This window comes from Antechinus flavipes, chromosome 3 (assembly GCF_016432865.1).
Source record: "Antechinus flavipes isolate AdamAnt ecotype Samford, QLD, Australia chromosome 3, AdamAnt_v2, whole genome shotgun sequence".
In the NCBI taxonomy this organism is placed as follows: Eukaryota; Metazoa; Chordata; class Mammalia; order Dasyuromorphia; family Dasyuridae; genus Antechinus; species Antechinus flavipes.
Window position 1 is genome coordinate 148,257,593 of NC_067400.1, and position 27,371 is coordinate 148,284,963.

General features: G+C 34.2%; 1 protein-coding gene across 1 annotated transcript in view; it reads right to left on the reverse strand.

Moving 5' to 3' along the window:
* The window catches only part of ABCC4 (ATP binding cassette subfamily C member 4), a 271,583-nt gene that overhangs the window by 72,526 nt on the left and 171,686 nt on the right, over positions 1 to 27,371 (reverse strand). The window contains 1 exon segment of the mRNA XM_051984011.1: positions 24,098 to 24,177. Coding sequence (XP_051839971.1) covers positions 24,098 to 24,177 — 80 coding nt within the window.

The following is a 27,371-nucleotide window of genomic DNA, read 5'->3' on the forward strand; positions in this document are numbered from 1 at the left end:
TCCTCTAATTGGTGAGCTCACCCATAAACATCCATTTCAGGAAGTTTCAACTTCAGCTACATTCATTCCAAACTCAGTTTAGCACTTGACTTCCTAGAACACTTCTTTATCTGTCCCAGGAGACAATTTCCTCATGCAGTTAATTTCTCCTCTTCTAGAATCTCCTGCTCTGATTGGTGAGTTAGCTCCGAAATCCCAATATGAGAAATAATCCATGTTAATTATGCTCAATCACAATCAGTTTGCTGATGACTTCCCCAGATTACTGCTTGACTTTTTGTTCCCAATCCACTCCAGAACCCTACTTTCCAAAAGATTTAAGCTCCTTTGTAGGAACTGTTTTCTCCCATTAGTATGTGGGATATATTAATGCAAGGACTACCTTTCTTTGCATTCCCAGTGCTTATCAGAGATTTTGGTATGGTCAAACATTTGGGGAAAAAAACAAAAAAAAACAAAACACAAAACATGTCAAATCTCTACAAGAATCCTTACCCTATTTCACAAACATTTTTTTGAGGGGAGGGAGAAATCCAGATTAAGTGAGTTGCCCAGGGGCATACAGCTAGTAAGTATCTGAAGCCAAATTTGAACTCAGGCCTTTCTAGCTCTAAAGTCAATGCTTTATTTACTGTGTCACTTACTGCTTCTCATAAACTTAAAAAAAAATCATAATTGCATTTCAACCTAATTAGTAATAGAATAAAATTAGTTAGTAATAAAATAGAATAGAATTAGTAATTTATGTCTTTAAAAACATGATTCTGATAAGAGATATAGATTTTTATAAGACTACATTGAATTGCACGACTCTGAACAAGTTAACAAAATCAAACCATATACCATTTAAGGATTGGTTAAAGAAACTAGCGATGTTGGATTTGAGCAAACTCAAAAGGGACTTGATATTTGTTTTCAAGGAAGGGTTGTCATGCAGAAAAGTTATGAAATCGATTCTGATTGGCTACAGCAGACAGAACTACAAGCAATGGATAGAATGTACAAAATAGCAAATTTAGGCTTGATGTCAAAAAATCTTCCCAATAATTAAAACTGTCTAATGGTGGAATGGTTTACCTTAAGAGATAAATGAGTTCTACCTCATCAGAGTACAGGAACCAAAAATTGTTGTGGGGGTTCTAAGAAACTCAGTTGTAGATGTTCTAGACTCAGAATCAAGAAAATCTGAATTCAAATCTTGCCTCAGATGGTAATATTAGTTGTGTGATGCTGAACAAGTTACTTAAAACTCAGTCTTAATTTCTTCATCTGCAAAAAGGGAAATGATCATAGCACTCTACTGAGAATTGTGAAGATACAATGAACTAAATTTGTATGAAGTGCTTTGCAAACTTTAAAGTTCTATAATGCTATTATTATTATTATTATTATTACTGGGGAAAGAAAGCAAAGATTACACTAGATAAAGTTTTTTCATCTTTTTGTGTTATAGATTCCTTTGGCAGCCTGGTAAAGTTTACAGAATCCTCAGAATAATATTTTAAAATTTAAATATTAAAAATGTTTAATATATTAAACTTTAAATAAAATAAAATGGATAAGAAATATAGCTATACATATAATTATAAAGTAAGTTCATGAACCTCAAATTAAGGACCCCCTGAATTAGAGTGTCCCTTCCCAAGTCTGAAATTCTATGATTTTGTTAGTTCTTCAGATTCTAGACTTTCTGAAATCCATAATTATACCTATTTGTAATTAGCAGCAAAATATATTCTTATATCCAAATATAATATCCAAACCTGCAAATTATTCTGTTAGTCTTCCTCCCCATGGCCTTTGGTTACATATGATAGAGAGGTAAAAATGTATTTGAGTACTAAATTCATTCAATCAGTAGACAGTTTTGTGCTGAAAACTGTTTACTTTATTTAATAAAATAAAATCATGGTCATTAAGATTTCTAACACTTCATACGAGCTAGAAATCTTTTAATTCTGCTGTCAGTCAGACTCTTAACAATTCTGTTCCAAGTTGCGATAAGTACAAATCTTCCAGATTGCCTTAAACTATTGATTATGCTTTAGATAATGACTTATGTACTTATAAACAAAGTAGGATTTCACATCAAGGCCAAGAAGACAAGGCAAGATTTTCTTATGATTCAGGAGCAACCATCCCCCACTCCCCAAAAAAGAAAAAAAATTTATGAGCAAGTTGTTTACTAATGTAACTGTTTGTTGGATTTGTATGCATAATATTTTGGAAAAAACACGTGATAATATGAAATTATTGCTTAGATGAACATTGGGTAGAGTTTTGCTGCTGGTTCATATTGCACCTGCATAAAAGATACTTTGGAATTCTGAAGGTGATTAAAACTTAAATGCCCTGAAACAATAACCTGTTATGGATGAAAGCATCAGATCTGCATCCAGGAAATTTGGGTTCAAGAATTTATTTTGTCATGAAATTGCTTAGTGGGTGAAGTTAAGTCACTTGGAATTTGTAGACCAAAATTTCCTCATCAGGAAAATAAGAATGTTGACCTTCCGGCTTTCACACTGCATGACTTAATTCAGTTCAGTGCAATTCCATTCCACAAATATTTATTAAAATAACTACTGTATATAAAGTGCATTCCCAGGCTCCCTTGTGGGCACTGGCAGAGAAATAAAATAGAGACAAAATATGGTGCATGCATTCAGGCTTTATAACTGAATGGGAAATGTAGCACAAACTATTGGTAGTACCAAATATGACCCAATGTGGAGTGTGACAAGAAAGTTACAAAATGCTATGTGAAGTGTGAGCATGAAGAGGGAGGGAATAAGCATTTATATAGCACAAACTCTGTGCCAGGGACTGTGCTTGGACTTTTTTTACAAATGTTATCTCATTAGGTCTTCACAACAACCCTATGAGGCAGGTGCTATTATTATCTCCATTTAACAATTCAGGAAACTGAGGCAGACAGTGGCTAAATTATTTAAACCAGTAGTATAGCAAATAAGTTATCACAGGCCAAATTTAAGTCTTTCTGATTCTAGGCCCAGCATTCTATCTACTGGAATATCAACTTACTTCTATTATCTTCTAGTGAGTCAAGTAGAGAAGGCTCCTTTCAAGTATAGCAGATAGAATACTGGGACTTAGAAAGATTTGAATTCTCATCCTACCTTAGATACTTTACTCAACTTTTGCTATTCTCAACTTTCCCAACAGTAAAATTTAAAAAATGACTCACAGATTTGGACTTATGAAGATCAGATAAAGGAAAAGAGTACTTTGGAAACTCCAAAGCAGTTTTTTTTTTGGTAGTTTATTGTTACCATTATTATGGGTTCCACAAGGATACAGAATTTCAGATCAGTTTCAAAAAATAGATGAACAAGTTAGAGGTTAGGAACTTATCATGAGGAGGGGCATTGTATGAGATATAAAAGATTTGAATGCCAGCCAAAGCATTAAGATCTCCAGCATGGCCAGATCTGGGAAAGAAGAACTGGGGAGGAGTAGGGGTCAATGGGCATATGCAACATATTTCAACAAGATGACATTTTCCTTTAAGTGCATTAAAATACAGTAAGACAAATAAAACTAAACAGGTTTTGCAGAGTCAACAGACACTATGTATGTGTATGTGTAGAAGGACTTTTTCCTTATGTAAGTATGTAAGGACTTTCCCCTTTCAGTATTAGTGGTAAGGTAAGTCAGCAAGTGCAAAGCATGTGCTTAGTGAGCATATAGTATATTCTGGGAAGCCTGGAGTTCAGTTCTATCTTTTCCATACCTAGGAGCTTTGCAAGCCCCATCTTGGGCACCTTTTCCTTTATTTTATACACACACACACACACACACACACACACACACACACACACACAACACACAACACACGTAATATAATTAGAATTATTATAAGCTAAAATTGTTATTACTATTATTATTAGAACTTCACCCATATCTGTAAACTATGTGAAACAGAACTCTGTGGAATGATTATTGTTTGTTTGAAAAAAATTAATAGGATTTACATAAATTTGCTTTTATACATGGAACTTTGTGATCAACTGAGATAATATTTGTAAAGCAGTTAACATAGTGCCTGGCAGATTTAGGGACTCTACATAAATGGTTATTCCCTTTCCTTTTCCCCTTGTGTCCCAAATTGTCCTCCTATCTTTTTCACATCAAGTTCTTCTATTCTTTTCTCATCATTCAATAAGCCCATCTTCTGAAAGGTTAAAGAGAGTGGTAATGAGGCTTTAAAAATGTGTGTTTTTACAGGCACTGCAGAAGGCAGCTTAGGGAATACTTTGTACTGCTTTTTTTTCCTTTTAGTGTTTGGAGTTTTGGGTTTTGTAGTCACATGTTTCAATCCTTAGGGTTTACCTTTTTTATAGAAATTAACCAGTATAAACTTTTGAGCTTCAGTGAGAATTCAACTAAGACATCAAGTTTACTCAAAGCCTGGAAACTATCTGGATTTTAAATGTCTTAAATCTCCTACTAAAATGTAAACTTTAAAAAGTCAGGCACCTCAGGTATTATTCTCTACTGCCTCCTTAAACAGTGAGTTCTAGGCATCAAGCATTTGTTGATTGAGTATAAAATTACCTTAACAAATATTTCTCCAAAAAAAAAAAAAATTGAAACTATTAGCAACCATATGAAAGAATTTTCCAAATGACAAATAACCAAAGAAATGTAAATCAAAACATCTTCGAGGTTTTATCTCAGATCCTATAAAATTAGCCAAGAAGACAAAAGATAGGCATAAATCATCATTAAAGGGGTTATTATGTCAGGGCACTCTTTTTATGAAACTATGAAATAGTGTGACCATTTTGGAAAGTTATTTGTAATTATGCAAATAAAGTGATTATTTGTTCATGCCCCCTTTTCTAGAGATTCCTGAATTAGCCTCATTTTCCAAGAAAGGTACTGTTAAGAAGAAAATCCTCATATACAACAAAATATTTATACCAGCACTTTTTGTGAGGGTAAAGAGTTAGTTATAAAGTCAATACCTATCATCAGTTGGGAAACGCTAAATAAATTGTGGTACACAATTTTAATGGAATGTTAACTATGCTGGAAGAAATGATGAAAGTGACAAACACAGAGAACATATGGGTTGTGGCTTACATATGCTATAGAACAGTAAAAGCTAATATTCATATACCGCTTCAATTTTTTTTTTATAATTTGATTTGCATGCATTATGCTAGTTGATCCTATCTACCCATCCTAGCCTTGAATGATAAAAACGTCAACTATTTTATAGTTAAGCATATTGAATCTCTGAAAGGCAGATCACCAAGGCCATTCATCTAATAAGACTTGGATTCAAACTGAGGACCCTAGAATGCCAATATAGTGCTTGTTTCTCTATACAATGCTGCCCCCTATTTTGATGGGTAAAAATGTGTACTACCTATTTAATTTCCCTCAAAACGAACCAAATTGGGCACAAAGAATAATAAAATACAACTGCAAATATTTAAACTGTGCATCTATAATTTAAAGCTATTTAAATCAAATTTGAATATCTTTAAGCTAGTTTTATTAAAATATAAGAATAATATCTTATGGATAGATACATAGCACTCATCATAATACAGGGCTTTACATTCATGATATCAGTTATTAACTCAGTGAGTTGTTGTTCCTCAGCCATCAACCCTGTACTTAAGTTATGCAAGTATTGAAAAGGCAGTGCTCTAGAGGCCTGGTTCTGAAGTCTATACTATTTCTGTGTCATAATGGGCCTAAACTAACAGGACAAGGCTGGCAATCAAATCCAATGGAAAGAATGCTTGTGTCATCCTGGGCAAATCACTCCACCTCCCTTCACCTCTCTTGCCGGCAAAATATATAGATGGCCTTTAGGTTTCCTTTAAGCTAATTCTATCATTAGCCTTCTTTTAGAGACGTAGAAATGAAAGCTCAGAAGGTATAACACCACATGGCCAGCAATGGCAGAAATAGAAACCCGAATGTCCCACATTTTGACTTTTTTTTCCACTAAGTAGCTTTTTTCTTTTTGAATTAAAAGAAATAATACATTTGTCTCTGGAAACAATAACATTTAAAAATCTAAGCCTGCTCAAATTATATAAGTAACCCTAATGAGTTATGATAGAACAAATGTAATAAGTATTTGGTTGATAATGGTCTTTAAGACGGGTAAGCGCTTGCTGGTTTTCTCTCTCTAGTCACAGTTAACTGTTTTTGTATTCATTCATAAAGATGCCCAGAAACTGGCAAGTAAATAAGAGACGGTTTAATTTCCTCAATTGTTTCTTCAAAGGGAGTATCATTATTACTTGAAGTTTAATGATGTGAAGATTTCTAGTATTATTAATAAAAATGAATTCCTTATTTTTCTGTAGATCATGTCACCTCAAACTATAAAATGCATCGTGACCACAAATGTACTCAATCAGACAAAGTAGAACACTGGCTGGTTGATGGAGAGACAAGCAGAAGAGGATTCCCTGTTTGCCCCTATCCTGATTTTTATTAGTCTCTTTTTCCTAAAGGCACTAACTATCACATTATACCTCAACCTGCCAGTTTTAACACAAAAACAGAAATCATGCCTAGGGGGCAATGTTGAATCAACTTGGTCTTCCAAGTCCAAAAATTAGATGCTTATCAAAAATTCAACAAGCTATGACAATTCATCACTTTCCAATATGAAGAAACTGCATCTTGGCCTTATAAGTTGAATGAACAATGGTAACAAAGAGCTAATTTTCATAACATTTTTGAAGTTGCTCGAATCCCAGCTCTCCCTCCACCTCCTTTTTTTAAAGCATAACAAAAATGTTACAATTGAAGTTAACTGCCTTTTTTTTTTAAGCTACTAAAGACCACATGTTTAAAATTAGTTGTTGGCTACCTGATTAGCAAGCTCTTTTGTACATGAAAGTCGCTTTTGTTTAGGTGGGTGGGGGAAGTCAACACACCATAGACATCTCAGGATGACAAAGTCATTGTTAAGCTAAAGGATGCTGGGAGTCTTTCTACACACTTTCCCTGACTTCTCCACACAATAAAATGCAAGGGTCAGTGGTACTGAGACAAGCAAAGGCCAGTTCCACCCTTTTGCACCTATAAAAGCAAGTGACCCAACCTATTATCCCTAAGTCTTAGGCCTTTTTTGTTCTCAATATCCAGATGCAGCAACTTTTTTTTTTTTTTTTTTTAAAGAAATGACTGAGGACACCTCCTTCACAGTTTCTTTTTCTGGGGCATTTTCACTTCATAAAAGCTGCAGTCAATGTGTTTTGTGTGTGGTGAGGAGGGACTGACACATTCAGTGGTGGTCTCAGCCACTGCCTACATTGGTGGCTCAAGTAGTCTCAGGATTAGGGCTTTGTGTGGGATGAAAGGAGATGAAAAGTCAGTTATTTAAACTCAGTCAAGCCATTGATTTTTTGTTGTTGTTGAGGGGTATGGGGGAGGAAAGTTTTGCAATTCAGCTTTCCACAATAAGGCTGTCCTTCTCTAAGGGCAGCTGCAGAAGCTTTCACAAGTCCTCAGCATTCCCCAATAAGACAAATCTTAATATTCTTGTCTTCATTTTTGTTTGTTTTTTTGATTGACGACAAGGTTCATCTACCTTTTTCTAAAATTAAAAAAATCGATTCTCTCTCTTTGTCTCTCTCTGTCACCATCTCTCTTTCTGTCTCTAATTTTCTCTCTCTGTCTCTGTCTCTCTCCCTATCCCCCAACCCCCCACTATGTTGGTTCTTGTAAGCAAAAGGTTTCAGATGCCAGATGCATTAAACTAAGGTAACTCATAAGGTAATCCCCATAAATGCAATGATCACACAATACCTAGTAGGAGAAATAAATGCTAGAAATTATGATTCTAAGTGGGGAAAGGTTTTATAGAATGATTATGGATAGCATAACTCTTGTATGGAGGGATACCAAACTAATGCAATTATTATTAGAGGAGACCTGATCATTTCCAAAAGAAATGCCTTCCATGACAAATAATTTTGTTATGGTAGTCTACCTGCAGTTTAAGAATTATGTTCATTTTAAAATAAAATCATTAAATATTTTTGTTTATTATTGATAATACATCCTTTGGAAATACATAAAGAGAAGGTTGCCAAACACTCAAACTGTTAAAACACAAAATTGTAAAGTATCCTAGAGATCCAAAAATGCATTTTAAGCCTGGATTAGTTTTTCTGCTGTGTTCTCAAGTGCAGCTGCATTTAAGATTTTCAATAAAACCGGGCCAAGTATGCACACAAGAAGAATAGTTCTAAAAGTCAATTCTTACATGGAGATGAATCCAAAAACCATTGGATTCTTTCTTGTTAAGAAAAAATTCCAACTAAAAATAACCTCTTCTACTGAAAGTCCTCTGAATTCTAGTGCCTTTTCTCCTCGTAATTATTTCCTGTTTATCTTGTATATAGTTTGTTGTGCATATCTGATTACTTGTTGTCTCTCCCATTTGATTGTGAATGCAGGATGGACAAGACTGTCTTTTGTCTCATTTTATATTGCCAGTGGGCCATCTCCAGCCATTCCAATCTATGTCTAGTCACTGGACTCACTCAAATGGAGGAGAAAGTAAAGCTGGTGATTTTGTACAGCCCTCCCTCACTTCAATCAAATTTACTTGAATGTCATGGTGTCACATCCCTGATGTCATGGTCCTTTTGAGAACGAAGGACAAACAACAACAACAAAAAAAAAACCATATATCTCTTCCTCCCCTCCCCCCCAACCTCTTTTAGCACAATGTGTGGCACCAAGTAGACACTGAATAGTTAATTGACTGCAGTCTCCAATCTACTTACTTACTTACATGGTAATAAATGATTGTGATCTGGCAGTATTTATGCAAAATGATGCACAAATTCTTTCAGCAATTTTGCAACCAACTTATACTAGCATTTTTCTATACATAAGCAACGATGTTTTCATTTACCACACAAGCGAAGGCTGCCACCGACAGGCAGCATCCTGTTCGGATAAAGTAATTGGCAAGGAAATTGAAGGCTCAATCAAGAAGACCAACCTATCCTTTTCAAAGTTGATAAGGGGTGAAGTTACAAATATAACCATAAAGCAATAAAAGTAATGATGCTAGTGTTCAATATTCTCTGACAATTAAGACAATAAAACCATGGCCCTTTGAGTAGGTTCACTAACAATATTTTGAAACTAATTGAAAACCAAATGGCTGAATAAGCTGGCGGTCAGTAACCACTAATATGATCATGGGTCATTTAAGCTCTGAAATTGATCTGTAAAATGAGGTGGAGGGAGGGAGAGTTGCAATAGATAATTCTTCAGGTAACTTTCAGCTCCAAATCTAAGATTCCATGTGCTCCCAAGTTTTCTTTCCATGTTTTGTCTTTTCCAGGTTAACATCTTTAGTTCTTTCAGATGAGCTTCACATGGCACCCAAAGCTATTCACCACCTTGGCTCTCTAGAAACACTATTCTCTACAATTTTTCCTTCACCATTTCCTTTCTCAAATATGGTGCTGGAAACTAAACACAACATTTTGGAAGGGGAGGGTGTTAAAGGCAGGCAATGGGGAGAAGGGGTTGTCATATAGCTAGTGTCAAGTGTTTTGAGACCAGATTTTAACATGGGTTCTCCTGACTCCAGGGCCAGGGCTCTATCCATAGCACCACCTAGCTGCCCTTGCAACATTTTTAATATAGATAGGCAGAGGCAGGGAAGGAAGGATCCTGAGCAGAATATGTGCTGAAGAGAAATGGAAATGAAATGAAACTTAAGCAGCTGAGATGAAAAACAATAGTCCCAAGCAGAGAGAGAACTAGGAAGAATCATTACCTACTGAAGGGACACCTACATAAGGAATAAAAATTATTATGACTCAGTATGAATATTAGAAATTTTACATTAATACATCTTCAAAAGAATTTACAGGGTAGCCTAGAAATTTATTCCAAGATTTGTTGATGATAATATTTTGGAAGTTTAAAAAAAAATTATCAAGAGAGATACCCTAATATTCTTGAAAATCTCTTTTTGATAGGAAATCCCCATTGTTAGGTATATGACTCGCATAAATGAGTAAAATTGTTTCAGGGTCACAATAGAAGTATCATGAGTTATCACTACTTTCCTCAAAAAATATCCATTAGTTTTTTTTAATAATCAAAATAAAGACTTCTGTTTTTTCTATCATCATAAATACATGGTATAATCTTCACAGAAATAGTCTTTTCCTAGTAGTTTCTTTCTTTCTTTTTCTGCTGAGGCAATTGGGGTTAAGTGACTTGCCCAGAGTCACATAGCCAGGAAGTGTTAAGTGTCTGAGATCAAATTTGAACTCAGGTCCTTCTAACTTCAGGGCTGGTGCTCAGTCCACTGCGCCATCTAGCTGCCCTCCTAGTAGATTTGTACTGAAATTTTCCTTCAGGAAAATGTCTTTATTTGATTTTAATTCTTCAATTATCATCCTCATAGTGAATCAAATATTGGAATAAACCAAATCTCTGACCTCTTCATCATTTTAATACATCCTGCACATGATGAGATCATCTTGCACATTACTACGGATGACATTATTTAAATAGTTTATGCCAGATTAAAATTCTTGTTCCTGAATCTATCAATATCTCTGTGCTTTTTAAAAATCACACTAATTTCTTTTTTTTTCATTGGCATAAGAAACTATTTTTTAAATTCTCTTTTTTCTTACACCTCTTTATTTACAAAACATATGCATGGGTAATTTTTCAACAATGACCCTTGCAAAATCTTCTGTTCCCTCTTCCCCCCATCTCCACTTCTAGATGGCAGGTATTCCAATACATGTTAAATCCATATATGTATACAAATCCATACAGTTATCTTGCTACACAAGAAAAATCAGATCTAGAAAGAAAAAGAAAAACTGAGAAGGAAAACAAAAAATGCAAGCAAACAACAACAGAAAGAATGAAAGTGCTATGTTGTGATCCACACTCAGTTCGCACAGTTATCTCCCTGGGTGTAGATGGCTCTCTTCATTACTGAACAATTGGAACTGGTCTGAATCAATTTATTGTTGAAGAGAGCCATGTCCATCAGAATTGATCATTGTGTAGTTTTATTGTTGTTTTGTATAATGATCTCCTGGTTCTGCTCGTTTCACTTAGCATAGTTTATGTAAGTCTCTCCAGGCCTTTCTGAAATCATACTGTTGGTCATTTCTTACAGAACAATAATATTCCATAACATTCATATTCCACAACTTATTCAGCCCTTCTCCAACTGATGGGCATCCATTCAGTTTCCAGTTTCTAGCCACTACCAAAAGGGCTGGCACAAACATTTTTGCACATTTGGGTCCCTTTGCCTCCTTTAAGATTTCTTTGGGATATAAGCCCAGTAGAAACACTGCTAGATCAAAGGGTGTGCAAGTTTTATAACTTTTTAGTTATCATAGCATAGTTAGCATAGTTCCAAATTGCTCTCCAAAATGGTTGGATTCATTCACATTTCCACCAGCAATGCATCAGTGTCCCAGTTTCCCCACATCCCCTCCAACATTCGTTATTATCTTTTTCTATCATCTTAGCCAATCTGACCACTGAAATAGTGGTATTTCAGAGTTGTCTTAATTTGCATTTCTCTGATCAATAGTGATTTTGAGCACCTTTTCATATGACTAGAAATAATTTCAATTTCGTCTTCTGAAACTTGTCTATTCATATCCTTTGACCATTTAGCAATGGAGAATGGCTTAAATCACACTAATTTCATAAGAAATTTGATATTAATTCTTTTCCTCTACTTAATGGTCACTCATTTTTTAGTTAACATTTTTATTTAACAAGACTGCTAATATAAGTCTGTAAACTCAACATTAGAACCATTAAACCAGGTTGATTGCTATGATTCAACTAGGTCACAGATGTCAAACTTGTGGCCTCTGCATAACTTTTACATTATAATGTAATTGTAATGTAAATTGTAATTAAAATGTAATCAGGAAATTTTTATGGTTGCAAACAGGATTAAGTGACTTGTCCAGGTCATATAACTAGTAGAAGTCTGAAGCCAAACTTGGACTTGAGGAAGATGAGTGCTTTTGACCATAGATCTGGTACTCTATTCACTGTACTAGTTGCTTTTTGGATAATTAATGTTAATTTGTGATTTTTAAAGTCACTATAAAGCCACAAGTATCCATTTCTTTTTGAATACTAAAGCTGAGTCAAAATTGATTATTTCTAAAAGTAATACTAGAAAACGAATCTCATTAGTTCACTGATGATCAAGGATCAGTGACTTCATTTTTAATAGCTATTTTTTCTATCAATGTTGATGATGACTCATTTATAAATTAGTAGCAAAAATGGAGAACATCTATTCTATAACTGGTTTCATTTTGTATCACTACCAACATTTTGTGTAACTATCCAAATCACTCATTGTCTCTGAAATATGTTGAAAAGTTCAATGTCCCTACTAATAACTGTTCTATTCTTCTATCAAGGAAACCTGTCATCCTTGAAGGGTTGCTTGAAGATGAATGCCAAGAGTCTGGTCTGTTATCTCTGTAACACTGGCTGTTCTTTAAGAAAGTCTGGTCTGTTATCACTGTGACATTAACTAGCCATTCAGATGAACACAACCAAAGAGGTTTCCATTGCAACAAGATGGAAGGAGGGGTTGTGCTAGTTCTGCATTTCAAATTTCCAACCAGTCATATTGTCCTCTCAAGTCTATGATGCTTCTAACTTTGTAACCATCATATTATTTTCTCCACTTATTGATGCTCTCTTCTAGTTTTTGGATGGTATTTTAAATTTGGGTTCTTTTGGCTAGCTGAGGAGTTAAAGACTCCCTTTTTTGGTAGCCGCTAGCCTTTGCAAGGCTACAAAGCAATAAGTAGTTCAATGGATTAGAGTGCTGTTTTTACTATAGTCTGACTCTCCAACAGTGTGAGGACAGTGAACTGGCCCCCTAGTTAAAAATTTTGAGGACCCTTGGACCTAATCTATTGGAAGAGGAGATGGCAAAATGCTTCAGGCTCTGTGCCAAGAAAATCCTACATGGGTCACAAAGAGACAGACATGACTAAACAAATAAACAAGCCTCACCTCAGAACTTTATGCTTTAGTTTACCTTAATTGCAATAGCTAAGCCTTATAAAGCTACCTTATCTGAGGTGAATTGTCCCACTTCACTTAGCTAAGCATCTAAGAAGTTAGATTAAGCATACTCTCTACTTGTAACTTTTATAACGACATCTCATTTTGCAATCAAAATACTCTATTGCCTCTACAGATGTTTTCTCAGTTCTCTAAAAAGGAATTAACACGTCTGTTTCTAAAATATGTTACATACTTAACATTTTAGGAAAATTCAAGAGATGTAGAAGAAAACAGTGATTTTTTAAAGTGCTAAATTAAAAGTAACTTCTTTGGAAGAGATTTGCTTAACTCATTGACTAGACGATTGTGCACTAAATCAGTGTATATACACGTTCATTTCAAGCTGCCACTAATTGTCATTCATAGTCAAATCTGGCTAGCTTAGAATGTGGTTGAGAAATGTGAAATGTAATTTTAGGGAACCAAAGCATTGGGAATTATTGGGTTGTCTGTGTTGTTTTTTTAAAACATGAGAATGGTAACTCATTTTTAAAAAAGCCTTAATCTTGAAAAACCCATTTAAATAACTCATATTACAAAATAATTACATTTATTCAATAAATATTTATTCAAAGAAAAGAGAGAGAATAGTGTGATACGGTAGAAGGAGTTCTGGTTTTAGATTCAATAGAAATCTGGCTTCAAATTCTACCTCTGATACTTATCTGACAATAGGCAATAAAATGATTTCATATCTCTGGAAACCTGCATTTCTTCATCTGTTTAAGTAGATAAAACCAAGAGAATATACTATAGAGTTGTGAGAATTAAATGAGATAATGAAGGTAACTCTCTTTGTAAAATATGGGGGAGAAGATTCAGAAAAATGTTGGTTATAAAATACTTGGAACATTTGTGATTTAAAGGCAATTTTTATAAAATTTAGGGGAAATTTCAATTATATATAAAAAATGAGAATCTGGAGCTGTGATTTCATTAGTATAAAAAATTTCTCCACCAATTAAAGTCAGAGCTTCTTCTGTAACTCCTTTTCTTAGGGAACTATGTAGAATGTAACGACATGCCCAGGATCATATGGCTATTCTGTGTTAGACACAAAATAAGAATCCAGCTTCCTAGATCCAAGGCCAGCTCTCTATCCACTAGGCAGGCTGACTCAACAGATTTTATACTGTTGTACCTCTCTGTCTTCTAAGAACTTGTTTGGCGTGAAATCTATAAAGAATGCATGGAATATTAGCATATGTGTTTCATAACATTCTAATGTAAAGATGAACTTCCAATTTTAAACACAAATTCAAGAAATTTGCTGTCTACGCCATAATTTACATATAGCTGTGGGAAGGAGGAAAGTTGAACAGGGGAAAAGGGGAGAAGGGGATGAACCATGCTTTTATTTGCACTAGGAATTCCTGCTGTGGCAGCTCCATGAACCAATGCAGACTTTAATGTGTCTGCAGTAATAATAATAATAACAATAACATTTATATAGTTTTAACTGCCCAATACTGAGCTAAGCACCTTAACAAATAATCAGCGTAACAACTCTTATGTCTTGCCACTGTACTTTGATGACTGGAGGAAAGAAGAAGACTGATTTACTGTGCAGTTTTGCCTCCTTACATCCCAATATCTTACAGTATAGTATAAATTACACTATGCTTCCTTTAAGTATTATTTTACATAGCTATAAAATCAATAGCTCAAATTTGCTGATATGCATATTTAAGCAAAACCAACAAGGCATAAGGGAGTGATTTGGGCAATGTGATGCATTAAGAGTTCCACTTGATGAGCTTTGTGGAAGATGGACCAAAGAGAGCAGAGAAGCTCAAGTAGACCTTCATTTTTGCTTTCCACATAAAACTGATGACTCACCTTATGCTTCCAATCCAAAAAAACAAACAAAAACAAAAACCATCAGTGGAGCGAAAAAAAATTTCCTAAATCTGCTCACTACTATCCAAACTGGTTAATTCTTCAGATTATGAGATCTGAGGGAAAGTTACATACTGAGAACTCACATGTCAAAACAAATCTATATTTATTAAATGATGCTTTATTTTTGGTGAAAGAATGTGCCTGTAATGTCCTAGATTTAAAGGTATCACTATCATTTCACCTATGAAGCAAAATGTGATTATTTTATAATCATGTATCTTGATGTGTCCCTTATTGATTTTGCTCAGAATTAAAGTCTTTAGTTCAGGGAACAAATTGTATTTTGGTATTGAAATAGGTAAATCCTTTCACATTTAACAAAAGAACAAAAGTGTCAGCTGATATATGTGGTTCATATATAGGTTAATCTGTACTTCACAATGCTTATAAGGGATGAAAAAAAGAGATTAAAAAAAAAGGAATGGCAATGAGATACATTTTGGGGAACTGGGGAAAGGAAGAGAGTATTAACCTCTTTGAATTTCAAAATATTAAATAATTTTTGTTATAATTTATGTAAGAAAGGAGAAATAAGCTTTAAAATATATAGAAAACATTATTATTGTAGTAGGAAGTTTAGTAAGATTAGATGTAAAAGTAGGCATAATAACAATTATCAGGCCTCTATGGCCATAGAATGATAAAAACTGCATGTGGAGAAGGAATCTTAGATCATGAAGTCAAATTGTCTACCCATAAATGTACCTCTAGAACATATTGGAATAATAGTTAATAAATAATAGCAATGCTGCTGCTGCTGACTGCTTACAAGCATTTATAAAGTGTTTATTATGTGTCAGGCACTTACTAAGCACTTTATAATTATTCTTTCAGATGATCCATTCCCTATTTGAATAGTTCTAGTGACAAGACACTTACTAGCCTAATAAAATAGTTCATGTCAATAATTAGCAACTCAAATTGTTATCAAATTGCTATATGAGGAAGAACATCTTGACAATTTTCTTCCTAACAGTACTGAGTCAAAAGCTGTCTTCCAATCACTGGTGCTAGCACAAGTTCTCATTCTAATGACAGCCCTTCATAAATTTGTCTATATTAAGTTTTTTGATTAAACCACATCTCTTATGATATGGCTTCAGGTCTTGTTACCATCTTGATTTTTTTCTGGATATACTCAAGAATAGCTTTCCTAAAAAGGTCCCTTTTAAACCACATCTCTTATGATATGGCTTCAGGTCTTGTTACCATCTTGATTTTTTTTCTGGATATACTCAAGAATAGCCTTCCTGAAAAGGTTCCTTTTAAAATAAAAAATTTAAATTTAAAGACACAATGCATTTAATTTAAACAAATGAGAGAGCCAAGGACAACTACCCACTAAGAAGTTAGAAATTCAGGGAGAAGATCATTTGCATAAAGCCAGGGAGTAGATGACATCACAAAAGGAGAACAGACATAGAAGAAGACGGAAATAAACAATCATGATTAAGAGGTGAAAAGATGATTGGCAGTAAAACTAAGAGAAGAATCCATAAAATGGATTCAGTACAAACACAATTCCAAAGAGGACAGAAGGTACCAAAGAAGGTGAGGAGTCCCTAGTGTTGGATGCTACAGAGAAGCCAAATATTGTATATATGTTTTTATATTTATATAAAACATATATACATATGTGTGTATGTATACATATATATTCCCCCCAATTACATGCTAAACAATTTTTAACATTAGTCTTCATTAAAGTTTTAAGTTTCAAATTTTATACCTCCATTTTCCCTTCCCTCTATCTGAGACAATAAGTAATCAGATATAGATTGTACATGTACAATCATGTAAAACATTTCTATATTAGTCATTTTGTACGAGAAGATGAATGAGATCTTTTATTTGATGTCATGGAATCTAGCATCAAGGTCATTAATGGTCTTGAATAAATCAATTACTAAAAGGGATTGAAGAAATCTGAGAACAATTGTCATGTTATCAGTGATTCAGGAATGAGTGAATTGAGACAGTAAGAAAAAAATGTGGTTCTGGATAGAGAATTGGAAGAAATGATTCCAAATCCCATTTAATACATGCTGCCCATGAAACAGGTAAGTTAGTTGATCTATATCTCACTCGTCTGAAAAATGAGTATAATATATGAGAAGAGATGATTGATGGAGTAAGAAGACAGAGGAAATAGGAGAGCAGAATGAGGAAACATGTAAACGTCTTCACTTTAATCAAGAAAAAAGATAAACTATTCTTCTATGATTTGAGGATTATAAGAATACCAGAATGGGGATACAGTACTCTAAATATTCTCAATAAAATAAGAGGCAAAATCATCAGCAGAAAAGTGAGGGAGGAACACGGTAGAGTTGGGGACCTGAGTGGAAAAGACATAATTTGGAACAATTGCTTCAGGAGCTATGAAAAATCAGTGAGAGATGAGTAGAGAATAATTGTGTTGAAATAAGAGTACTACTATAGTTAGATAACAGGTATTATTAGTTTTGTTCAGAGTTTTTAGAGTGACATGTGGGGCAGTCTTCCTGAATCCAGAGAAATGTGGGTTCAATTCTTGCTTCTAATATATACTTTCTCATGATTCACATATCTGGAAACAGTTTCCATGGGATTGGTTTCTTACCATGGATGAAATCATAGTTCTAATCCAACCCATTCTTCTAAAATAAACAACAACAACAACAACAACAACAAAAAAAAAAACCACTTTTTTTTTTGCCTTTTTTCTTCAATCAATAATATCTACTAAGTGGAAAAGAAGTAAGTATCATTGTTATCTATCAAAAGTATTATATTTGTGCTCTAAGCTCTCAGTTGGAAAAATACATAGACATCATTTAACTGGTGTCTAATTAGAAAGATGAAATGATTCTTATGAAAATTTCTATTAATTGTCCCAATCTGTTCTATTAGATTGTTAAGCTCCTCGAGGGCAGTGACTGTTTTTGCCTCTTTTTGTATCCTTAGTGCTTAGCACAATATGTAACACATATAAGTTACTTAATAAATGTTTATTTATTTAATTATTTACTGTTAAATATTTCACAGATTTGATATTAATGTGAATTTTATAAACTCTGCAATTTTTTTCTGCTTTTCCTATACTCAAAAGATGGCTTGTTTCTAGCACCAATTCCTATTCCAAGATTTAGCTGGTATTCAGTTTACTACCTCATTTTTTAGTTAAGGTGAACTTAGTAAATCTAGTATATCTAATTATTAACTTTCTTGCAATCGTCATGGTAATAAATCTATTCATAAATAATTTTTAATCTATCTATAGATATTTCCTAGACTGATTGATCATTTGATTTAAAATACTATTAATTTCCAAAACCGTGTTAATTAAGAAAACAATAACAAAATACATGTTTGAACAATATTATGATAATATAGATGTATACTGCCAGCCATTGGCTAACTTCTCCAATAAGTGTAAGACAAGCCTGAGGTGATCATCAAAAGCCAAGAAACACATATCCTCCTGTGACTTTTTCTTTGGCCTTTAAGTTACACTGTCAAGTTTGTGATTATCTGTACATTAGATCATAACATCATAATATTTAGAGGCAAAATGGCCCTGAGGCAAAATGATCTTAATGCAACCCCCTCATTTTTTTTTTTTTTAAATTAGAAAGCTAAGGTGCAGGAATTCAATGGCTTGTCCAAGGTCCTATAAGGCAGAGGGTCCTCTGGAATTAAATCTAGTACTTGTTTTTTTTTTTTTTAAACTGTGTGTGTGTGTGTGTGTGTGTGTGTGTGTGTGTATTTTTTGTTGAGAACAGACACACATAGATATTTCAAAGACATAATACAACAGCTCATCTTCCCTTTCTCACTTTAGTGAAAGAGAGCAATAAGCTTTCTAATTTTTAAAAATCATAAATTCCAGCTCAGCATAGATAATCAATCTTAATGAAAAAAGAGGGGGAAATCCCTATCTCTAGACCAAAATTATTTAGATAAGCTGCACCTGGCCAGGAAATTCTGTATATATTAATCTGTGCTTTGCTATTAGTAACAGATATTATCTCATTGAGCAGAGGAACAATGAGATCTTTTTTCTTTTCTGATTTCTTACAGAATTATACCACACCCATTTGGTCTGTCTGTTTTAGCCACTAGTCTTCTATATCAATCCCTAAATAATTTTGTTACTTTTGAGAAACTGGGCTATACTGACTGAACCTATACGGCTAATAAGTGGTGATTGGAAATTTCAAGTGTCCTTAGGATAGTCAAAAAAGTACAAAAAGGAAAGAAACAGCTTCTCATCCTAAAAAAAAAAAAAAAAAAAAAAAAAAAAAAAAAGTTCTTATTTGCCACATTTTATATATTATGTGTATACATCTATAATTTTGTATTTAACCTTCTGAAGGGTGAAATATTATTAGCATAGACAGCCCAGCCCTCAGCATGGTGGTTTTTAATAACTACTTGTTGCCTAATTCCTAGTCAAACCACTTGGTAAAACAGAAAGAGAAAACTGTTTCTCTGTTCCTTTGTTCGGCTCTGGGCATAGACCCATGCTTAAGTGGGAGCAAAATACTTCTGGATAATGAAGATGATGATGATGACAGCTTAGATCCAAATATTCTTTAGATCTTAACCTGAGATTTAACATCTTTTCATCCAAAAATTTTCAACAATTTATAAAAACCAGGCCAAACCAAGAAATACTCTGTCATCATTTCACTAGAATGAAGCAATCAAACATCTGTGCTGGATTTAAAATTACATATTTGTAATATTCTTATTTCCCATTTATTTCAAGGACAGGAATTTATGATAAAGAGAATTTTCAATTCCTCTAAAACACGAATTCTCCCACAGTCCTACTCTGATGCCCTGGGTTCTCCAAGCTTTTGAAGATGAACAATGCCTGTCATCCAAATACCAGCCTACCTATGTTTGGAAAGGCTAGTTACCAAAAGGTTGTCCATCAGACACTGAAATATCTAAGCCAGAACAACTCATGAAACTATCTACTAACACATTATGGGGATCACAAGCTAAAAGATCTATTAAATTGAAAATGACATCAGCTGAATTCCGAATTCAAATTTGACCTCTCATACTTAAGAAGAATTCAATCTTGTTCAAATCACAGCTTCCTTGGTCTTTATTTACATATCTATAAAATGAAGCCTCAAAAGTCCCTTCTAAACACAGATCTATGAGCTTCAGATAAGAAACAATTTAGTGCAATGTCTTCATTTTACAACTAGCAAACTAAGGAACAGGAGGATTAATTTGGTTTACCAGCATTTTGTACTGGTAAAGGCATTAAGCACAGCAAGAAAATTAGACATCCTTGAGATATTGAGGTGTGAAAAAACAGATTATCATTTATTATTTATGATCAGTAAAAAAAAATCATAATAGTTTTAGAGTAAGTTTTGTGCCAAATGGATAAACTTAATCCTTTTAATGAAAGTGAATAATCCCAGTTTATAAAGTCAGTTTAGAATTAAAAGTGTTATTTCCTGTTTTGCCTTTGTGAACCTCCAAGGTAATAGTGTGGCTTTAAAATAAATAAATTAGAAACATTCAAATCTCCTAAAGTGTAACCACATGTCCAACCTATTCTTATCAAAGAAATTCATGCCCCTACTTCTACCTCTCATGGTTTTATGAATTCATTCATCAGTTTGGAGGGTTCCACCTTTGGTGTTTTCTATCTGGACTAATGTAGCTATAGATTCCTACCTCCTTAAAGAATCTGATTAGAATAGAACAGCAAAGGGCCTCCAGATTCAAACAGGTGTTATTAAGAGCTAGGTAGTTCAATCTCTACTTCCCATAGCAGAATGGAAGTTACCATCATCCCTTGAATGCCTAAGGGTATTCTAAGGGAATAGGCAAGATAAATTAATAAATCTATTTCTGCTTTCTATATGACTGTGAAAGTGTAATAAATAATAAATAACTTGCTTATTTCTTTTAGTTGTTGAATCAGATCATAGATTTAGAGCAGGAAGGGATTGCTGAAGCTATATCGTACACTACCTTATTATACAGATGAGGAATCTGAAAATCGGAAAAGGTGTCATGGGCAACTGAACTCTTACTCAAGAAATGGTTCCTACCAGTTTTTTTACTCCAGGACACTGTCATTCTATAACTCTCCCAGGACTAAGCTTATGTGAACCAAACTTGATTTTAACAAAACCAAAGACTGAAAATAGGAGGAGCAATCCTATGTGGAGAGAAGTAGGGTTGCCATTTTGACCTTGCCTCCTATACTGATATGCAACCACAGAAAAAGATAGCACTCCCTTAAGGTCAGTTAATATAATTCTAATTTCCAGGACACTTTGACATGAATAACAGGTTTGAGATATTCTGTTGGCAGGGAGGTAGGAGGAAAGAGAAAATGTGTGATTGAATACAACATATCTGACTTTGAAAATTAGTTTTTTATTCTCTGTCTATTGCAAGCAGGATTTCTGGAGGAGGACATGATTTGACTAAGATCTCTAGAATGCCACTGGTTAATTTGGGCCTTCTTCTCCAAGTCATATTTCTTGTTAGGTCAATTAACAATTTAGTGGAGTTTTATTAGAGAATAATTTTATGACTACAAAATATTCACCTGCTAATATAACAACAGAGCAGAAAACTTCAAAATGATTGCTTCTAGAATCCAGGATAATGGTAAAAGGACCACTTATTATTGAATGCAAATCCTTTGAAGAAAAGCTTCTGCACACAAAGTAAGATGAACCAGTTACTGCATTGTTTATTAAGTTTCACTTGATTCCTCCTGACAACCATTTAAACAATGAATGTTGGGAAATGTCCCTCAAAGAATCAACAACAATGGGAGGGATCAGAGCTTTTATATTTAGCTAATACTGTTTTAAAAAGGAGAAAATATTTCTTCCTGAAGGGATTATGGAAAGCCTTATTAAAGACACCTGCGAACAAAATAAGTGACAAAAGATCTTTATCATAACTGATAACTGAGTTATCCTTAGTCTAAACTGCTTTCTCAAAGACAATGCTTGTGATAGACCCTTGCTATTAAATATAAGATCAATAAATCGACATTGATGATATTTGCCAATGATAAGTTTAACAAAGATTAAGCTGACAGATGAGAGAAGACTCAGTTCTTTGTATTTCATTTAATAGCCTAGAGCAAAAATAGGTACATTGTGTCTTCACTCTTTTTGGAATATTTTACAAGGAAGATTATGTGAGGGAGGTCTAATGTTAATGTTAAATATGGCAATTATCGCCCTATTTTTTAAAAAATGAACAGCTGCCCCAGTTTAGAGTTGCAAACAAACAGAATGGCTCTAAAAGCCTTTTGTTTTCATTCAAAGGAATCATGAATACAGATGAAAATTGCATTTTTTACCTGTGTTGTGTGGAAAAGTACAGCTGCTTCCAAGGGTCTGGTGTGAGACTTCTACTTCTAAGGGATAAACTAAGTACCCACATCCAATAAGAAACATTTGCAGAAGAAAGCAGTCAGAGGCTCATATTCTCCTAAAAGTCTGCAGAGTCCGGATTTATTTAGTTTTGGTAAACAGATGAAAGGATTAGTCTCGATAACTATTTCAAGTCAGATATCTACTGTTATGTTCCTATTGGACAAATAGGAATTCTAGGGCTATGGGTTTCAGGCATACAATTTACATTCAACTAATTTTCCCAGAGAGAAGCAGAATGGATAGTGGGCTAGTTATTGGGGCAGAAGTACTGCATTCATCAACTCCTTGGCACATAATAAATAGGAGTCCATGGAGGAGACATCTGAGCTCTGGATACCCAAAGCAAAATTTTAAGATTATTATTTACAGAGGAATTGCTAACCTGAATTGATTCAGATTTTTTCCATTCTGGGAATTCCCTACAATAATGTAATCAAAAAATAGGTATCATCCCTACAAAATTCAAGGTAAGTGATTTGTACTTTTTTGAACAATAATTCTAGAACACCTTCTAACATCCCCCAAAGAAATATTTTGGAATATTGTGAAATATTATGAAACAACTTTTGAACATAGAAAAAAATAAACCAGTCAGAATATGACAGGGAGCAATGATAACTTTACTTCAAGGTCCAAGTACCACTTCTTTGTCTTAATGTTAGTTACTAAATACAACACTATCCATTAACATTTTGGAAGAAGAGAAAAGGCTTACTATATGCATGAAACATTTATAGGTGCTTATTAAATTAAAACAGACTAAAATCCTTGAAACAGTTAATGGAGGTGATTTCATTTCCATGAAAAACACTTGTTATGCATACAGAAATACCATGTTTGGAATCATTAAACAGAAGATAGCATAAAACAATAGAAAGGCTATCACTGAAACATCAGTTCTCAGGTACGAAATCAGAATCTGGATGGATAGGGCAGAGATTATTTTTGAAGCCTCAAATTCAAAGATGAATTAAAAGTTTTAGAGAGGAAAAATTCTTTGTGGGTTTGTTTGTTTTCTTAAAGATATTTCAGCTATTAATGTGTGAAAAGTACTGCCTAGAAAAACAAAAAAAGACATTTCCTGATGTAGCTTTCATCCTGTACTCAATTACTGGATCAAATAAACTTGGCCTTTCAAGGCTTGGTACCTGCAATAACTACTTTCTATTGTTCCTGTTAACACAGTATTATTTTCATCTTATTATTACTAATCTCTTCTTTGTAAAGAACCACACCTGTTTTCATCCAAAAATGGTGCAGTAAATATTTGGTCTTTGTGGTAATACAATGCATAATTTAGTTAATCTAGGCTATCTTTCCGTGCGAGTTGATTGTTTCTATATTATGAAATGTGTTCACAGTAAAGCAAAACCCATGCCAGATACCCCAGAGGCAAATCAGGAGCAACTTACCAAGCATGTAGCTCTTATGAATTGAAATCCTGACACGACAGTGTAGCCACGCCTACGGACCAGTTATTACTCATGTTAACTTACACTTGGAATTACAGCCACACCTTTCTCTTACAAACAAGGCCTTTTATTAAGCTAAAACTACATACTGTAAGATGATTTTCTCTTAATGAACAGGATTTACAGAATTAGCAACTCATTTGGTCTCTGTTTAGGAATCGAAACTCAGTACCATATTACCTGTATGAAGTCCAGAAATGTTAGTGGCAGTAAGTCATCCAGATGGCCAATGTCTTTGGAGAAGCGGTTTAAAATTCTTCCTGCAAGGACAGGATATGAGAGAAATTGTTTATTTCCCTAGGTAGAGCCCCTTAAGAGAAATAATTCAGAAACAAATCAGAACAATATTTTAAATGCATGTGCATTTAATATATTATGCATTCATATGCAATAATCTAATGCCAACTATAAAGAAAAAACATGGATTTATAGTTATGATCCTAAAACGGGGTAAAGAGTATTGTTGAACAGCAATTGTAATAAAAAAGAAAACAGGTGATTGTTAAAATACTAAATGAAGAAAGGGGGAGGGGGTAGCAAAAAGGGAGGGAATAAGAGTTCAGTCACTAATTTAAACAGAAAGAGAAATCTACTCTGATAAATTTTTATATACAGTTATAAGTAATTTTAACAAACTGCTAGAGCTGGGACTTTTGGCCAAGTATTAAATAGAAATATTATTAAACAAATCCTCTATATGCATAGTTATAAATATTTCCCTAAAAGTTGATAGTAGTATTTCCAAATCAATGTGCCTCACATTTTGGGGAAATGTAACTTGCTGTTATTCCCATGATGTTAACTAGTTCCTATTCCTTAATTTTTCACTAACATAAAACTTATTCTTAAATCAAATAAGATGAGATAAATGCTGGCTCAGGAATTACTTAATAATTTAGGATCACTATTTATCACTGATTTTTTCATTCAAGTAGAACCCAAGAAAATAGGGCCCCATAAATGCTTCAGTGGTGCCAGACTGTAACTGGCACCCTTTTTCATAAGTATCTATTCTTTCTAACTTTTTACAAAGAAACAAAAAAAGATAAATGTTTTCATTTAACGAATACCTGAAAATAAACACCTGTCATTCTCTAGACTTCCTTTTAATATGTTTAATATAGTTAACATCTTTTGGGCTTTAAAAATAAGATGGGATGGGACCTTTTCACTACAATTCTGGGATAACTAACCTTAGAATGAAAGGATTTTTAAAAGAAATGTAGCTTCTTTTATTTAAGCTGATACAAGGCCTACTTAGCCCAAGTTGGATGAATAGTCAACAGGCCACAGTAGTCATGATGCTACAGAAAAGCTTCTCTTGTAGTAGCTTTTGGCAGACTCTCTCTCCCTTTGGCAACTGTTTGTTGTGGCAATTCTGAAAGGCTACCTGGAGAAGCTTTCTGCAGCCCATTTCAACTGAACACTGGTGAAGAGACTCAGAATCTGACTTTTTTTGTCCCCTATGTGCCACTTATCACACACAACCACCAGGGCAATCTGGGGCAAGTCAGGGGAAGCTCCCTGGGTCTCATTGTCTTTAAGCATAAAAGGATACATCAAGGCCCTTCTGTCTTTGAAATGCTACAAAGGTAGCAAAGGTAGGAGTAAGAGATGGCTTGATGATCCTGGTGTACAACTAACACTCTTCTGAGTCCAGAATCTGGGACACCCTTTGGGTACTACATTCACGAAATGTCCACGTTATGTAGAAGAATTTTCACTAGATTACTAAGTTACTTCAAGTGATGTTAGGGGAAGTTAAGGGCCTGTGCTCAGATAAGCTCTAAGAATAATGTTTGCAAAAGATTCTTAAATAAATTTAAGTGGTTGAGACTGTGAAAAGAGATTTTTCCCCCTTAGCTCCTTTTCTATAGAAATCAAGTTTGCTTCAGGCTTTATTGACTAAAGAGCAAAGTTGATAAGTCTGTGGGAAAGTTCGCCATTAATAATGTGATCACCTACCATGAATCACAGATATATCTGTGGTTGACAAGAAAAATGCACTTGATGGAAATGATATCTTTCAAAAATGAGAAGGAATTGAAGTCATATAGTAGAAAAAGGTTCTCATTTGCTGGAACTCCTTAATGTGAATTGTAATTGTGTATGTAAAAGTTAAAGTGACAACAGTTTGACGTTAATGATCATATAGAAACCCTACCTCCAGTTATAAATGATACAAATGATGGGTGTTTCTGGGTATTTGGGGGGGGGGGGGGAGAGAGTCATTTTCAGGACTGTAGGAAAAAAGCACCACTATATTTCCATGGCTGGACCTTCCTAAGGTCTATTTACTCAAGTTAGTGTAGTTGCTGAGGTTTGTCCATTAGAGTCTGGATCTAGGGTTCAGTGTTTGATTCCTAGGTTGGATCTTGCTTGCTTCTCTAGGCACCTGGGGGAAAATGGAGAGTTGACCTCATTCTGTCAGATTAGAAGGTAAAATTGATGCTAATGAGAATCAATCCCAGACTAGGCTTGTTGGTCTCTTTGTGTGAGGGAGGGTGTAGCTCTGAGGCACCAATTATTTGTACTAATATTACCCATGAAAAAGTAAGTGCTCTCCTATTGGAAATGCTTTGTTAGATTAACACCATTATAAGGTGGATGCTTGCAGAAGGGCTTATAAAGGAGGGATCCTATTTAGGATATGAGAGGATCATCGATTTAGAGCTGAAGGGAATCTGAGTCAATTTAATCCAAAAGTCAGAGGAGGAAATAATCTGCCCAAAATCACATAGAGACAGGTTAGCTGATATCCAAATCAGTCATCTTTCCCCAGTGTTTTAAACAGAATTAAAACAATGGAAGAGGCAGACAGATAAGTAGGAGGGGGAACACTATTGGAAGAAGGTTGAAGTTAGTGCAATAGAAGGCAGAATTTCTAACAAACTGATCTTTCTGAAAACTGTACAGATTCTCTCACATTCTAGTAAAATCAGAGTTAAGGTAGTCAGGCTGAGGCTATATCATGGCAGACAAGGGATAGTAGAGAGAAAATTTAAGCTTAGGATAAGAATGAAATCAGGTGACTTTTAATTTAGGTTCCTTCCAATATTATGATTCTGATTTTATAAATAACACAGGGAATCAAGCTACCATAGATTTATAGCTTTTTAGGATTGGAAGAGACATAAAAAGATAATCTTGCCCAATTCACTCATTTGAAAGATGAGACTCAGAGAGAGGTTAAGTAATGTGCAAATGACATGACTCTTTTGTATGGCAATTATATTTCTGACATTGCAAAAGGTTAATATAGCCAACTTGCCACAGGATGCACATTGATGAGGACCTTCATATTTTAACATGTAGTAATAAGGAAAGGATATATAATAATAATTAGGTTGTACCTGTTGCCTTTGCTAACCTCTTTCTCATTGTCAGAAATTGCGTTTAGATCATCCCAACTTCTTTCCTTACTCCTTTTTCTTAGCAGAACTGACTTGCACAT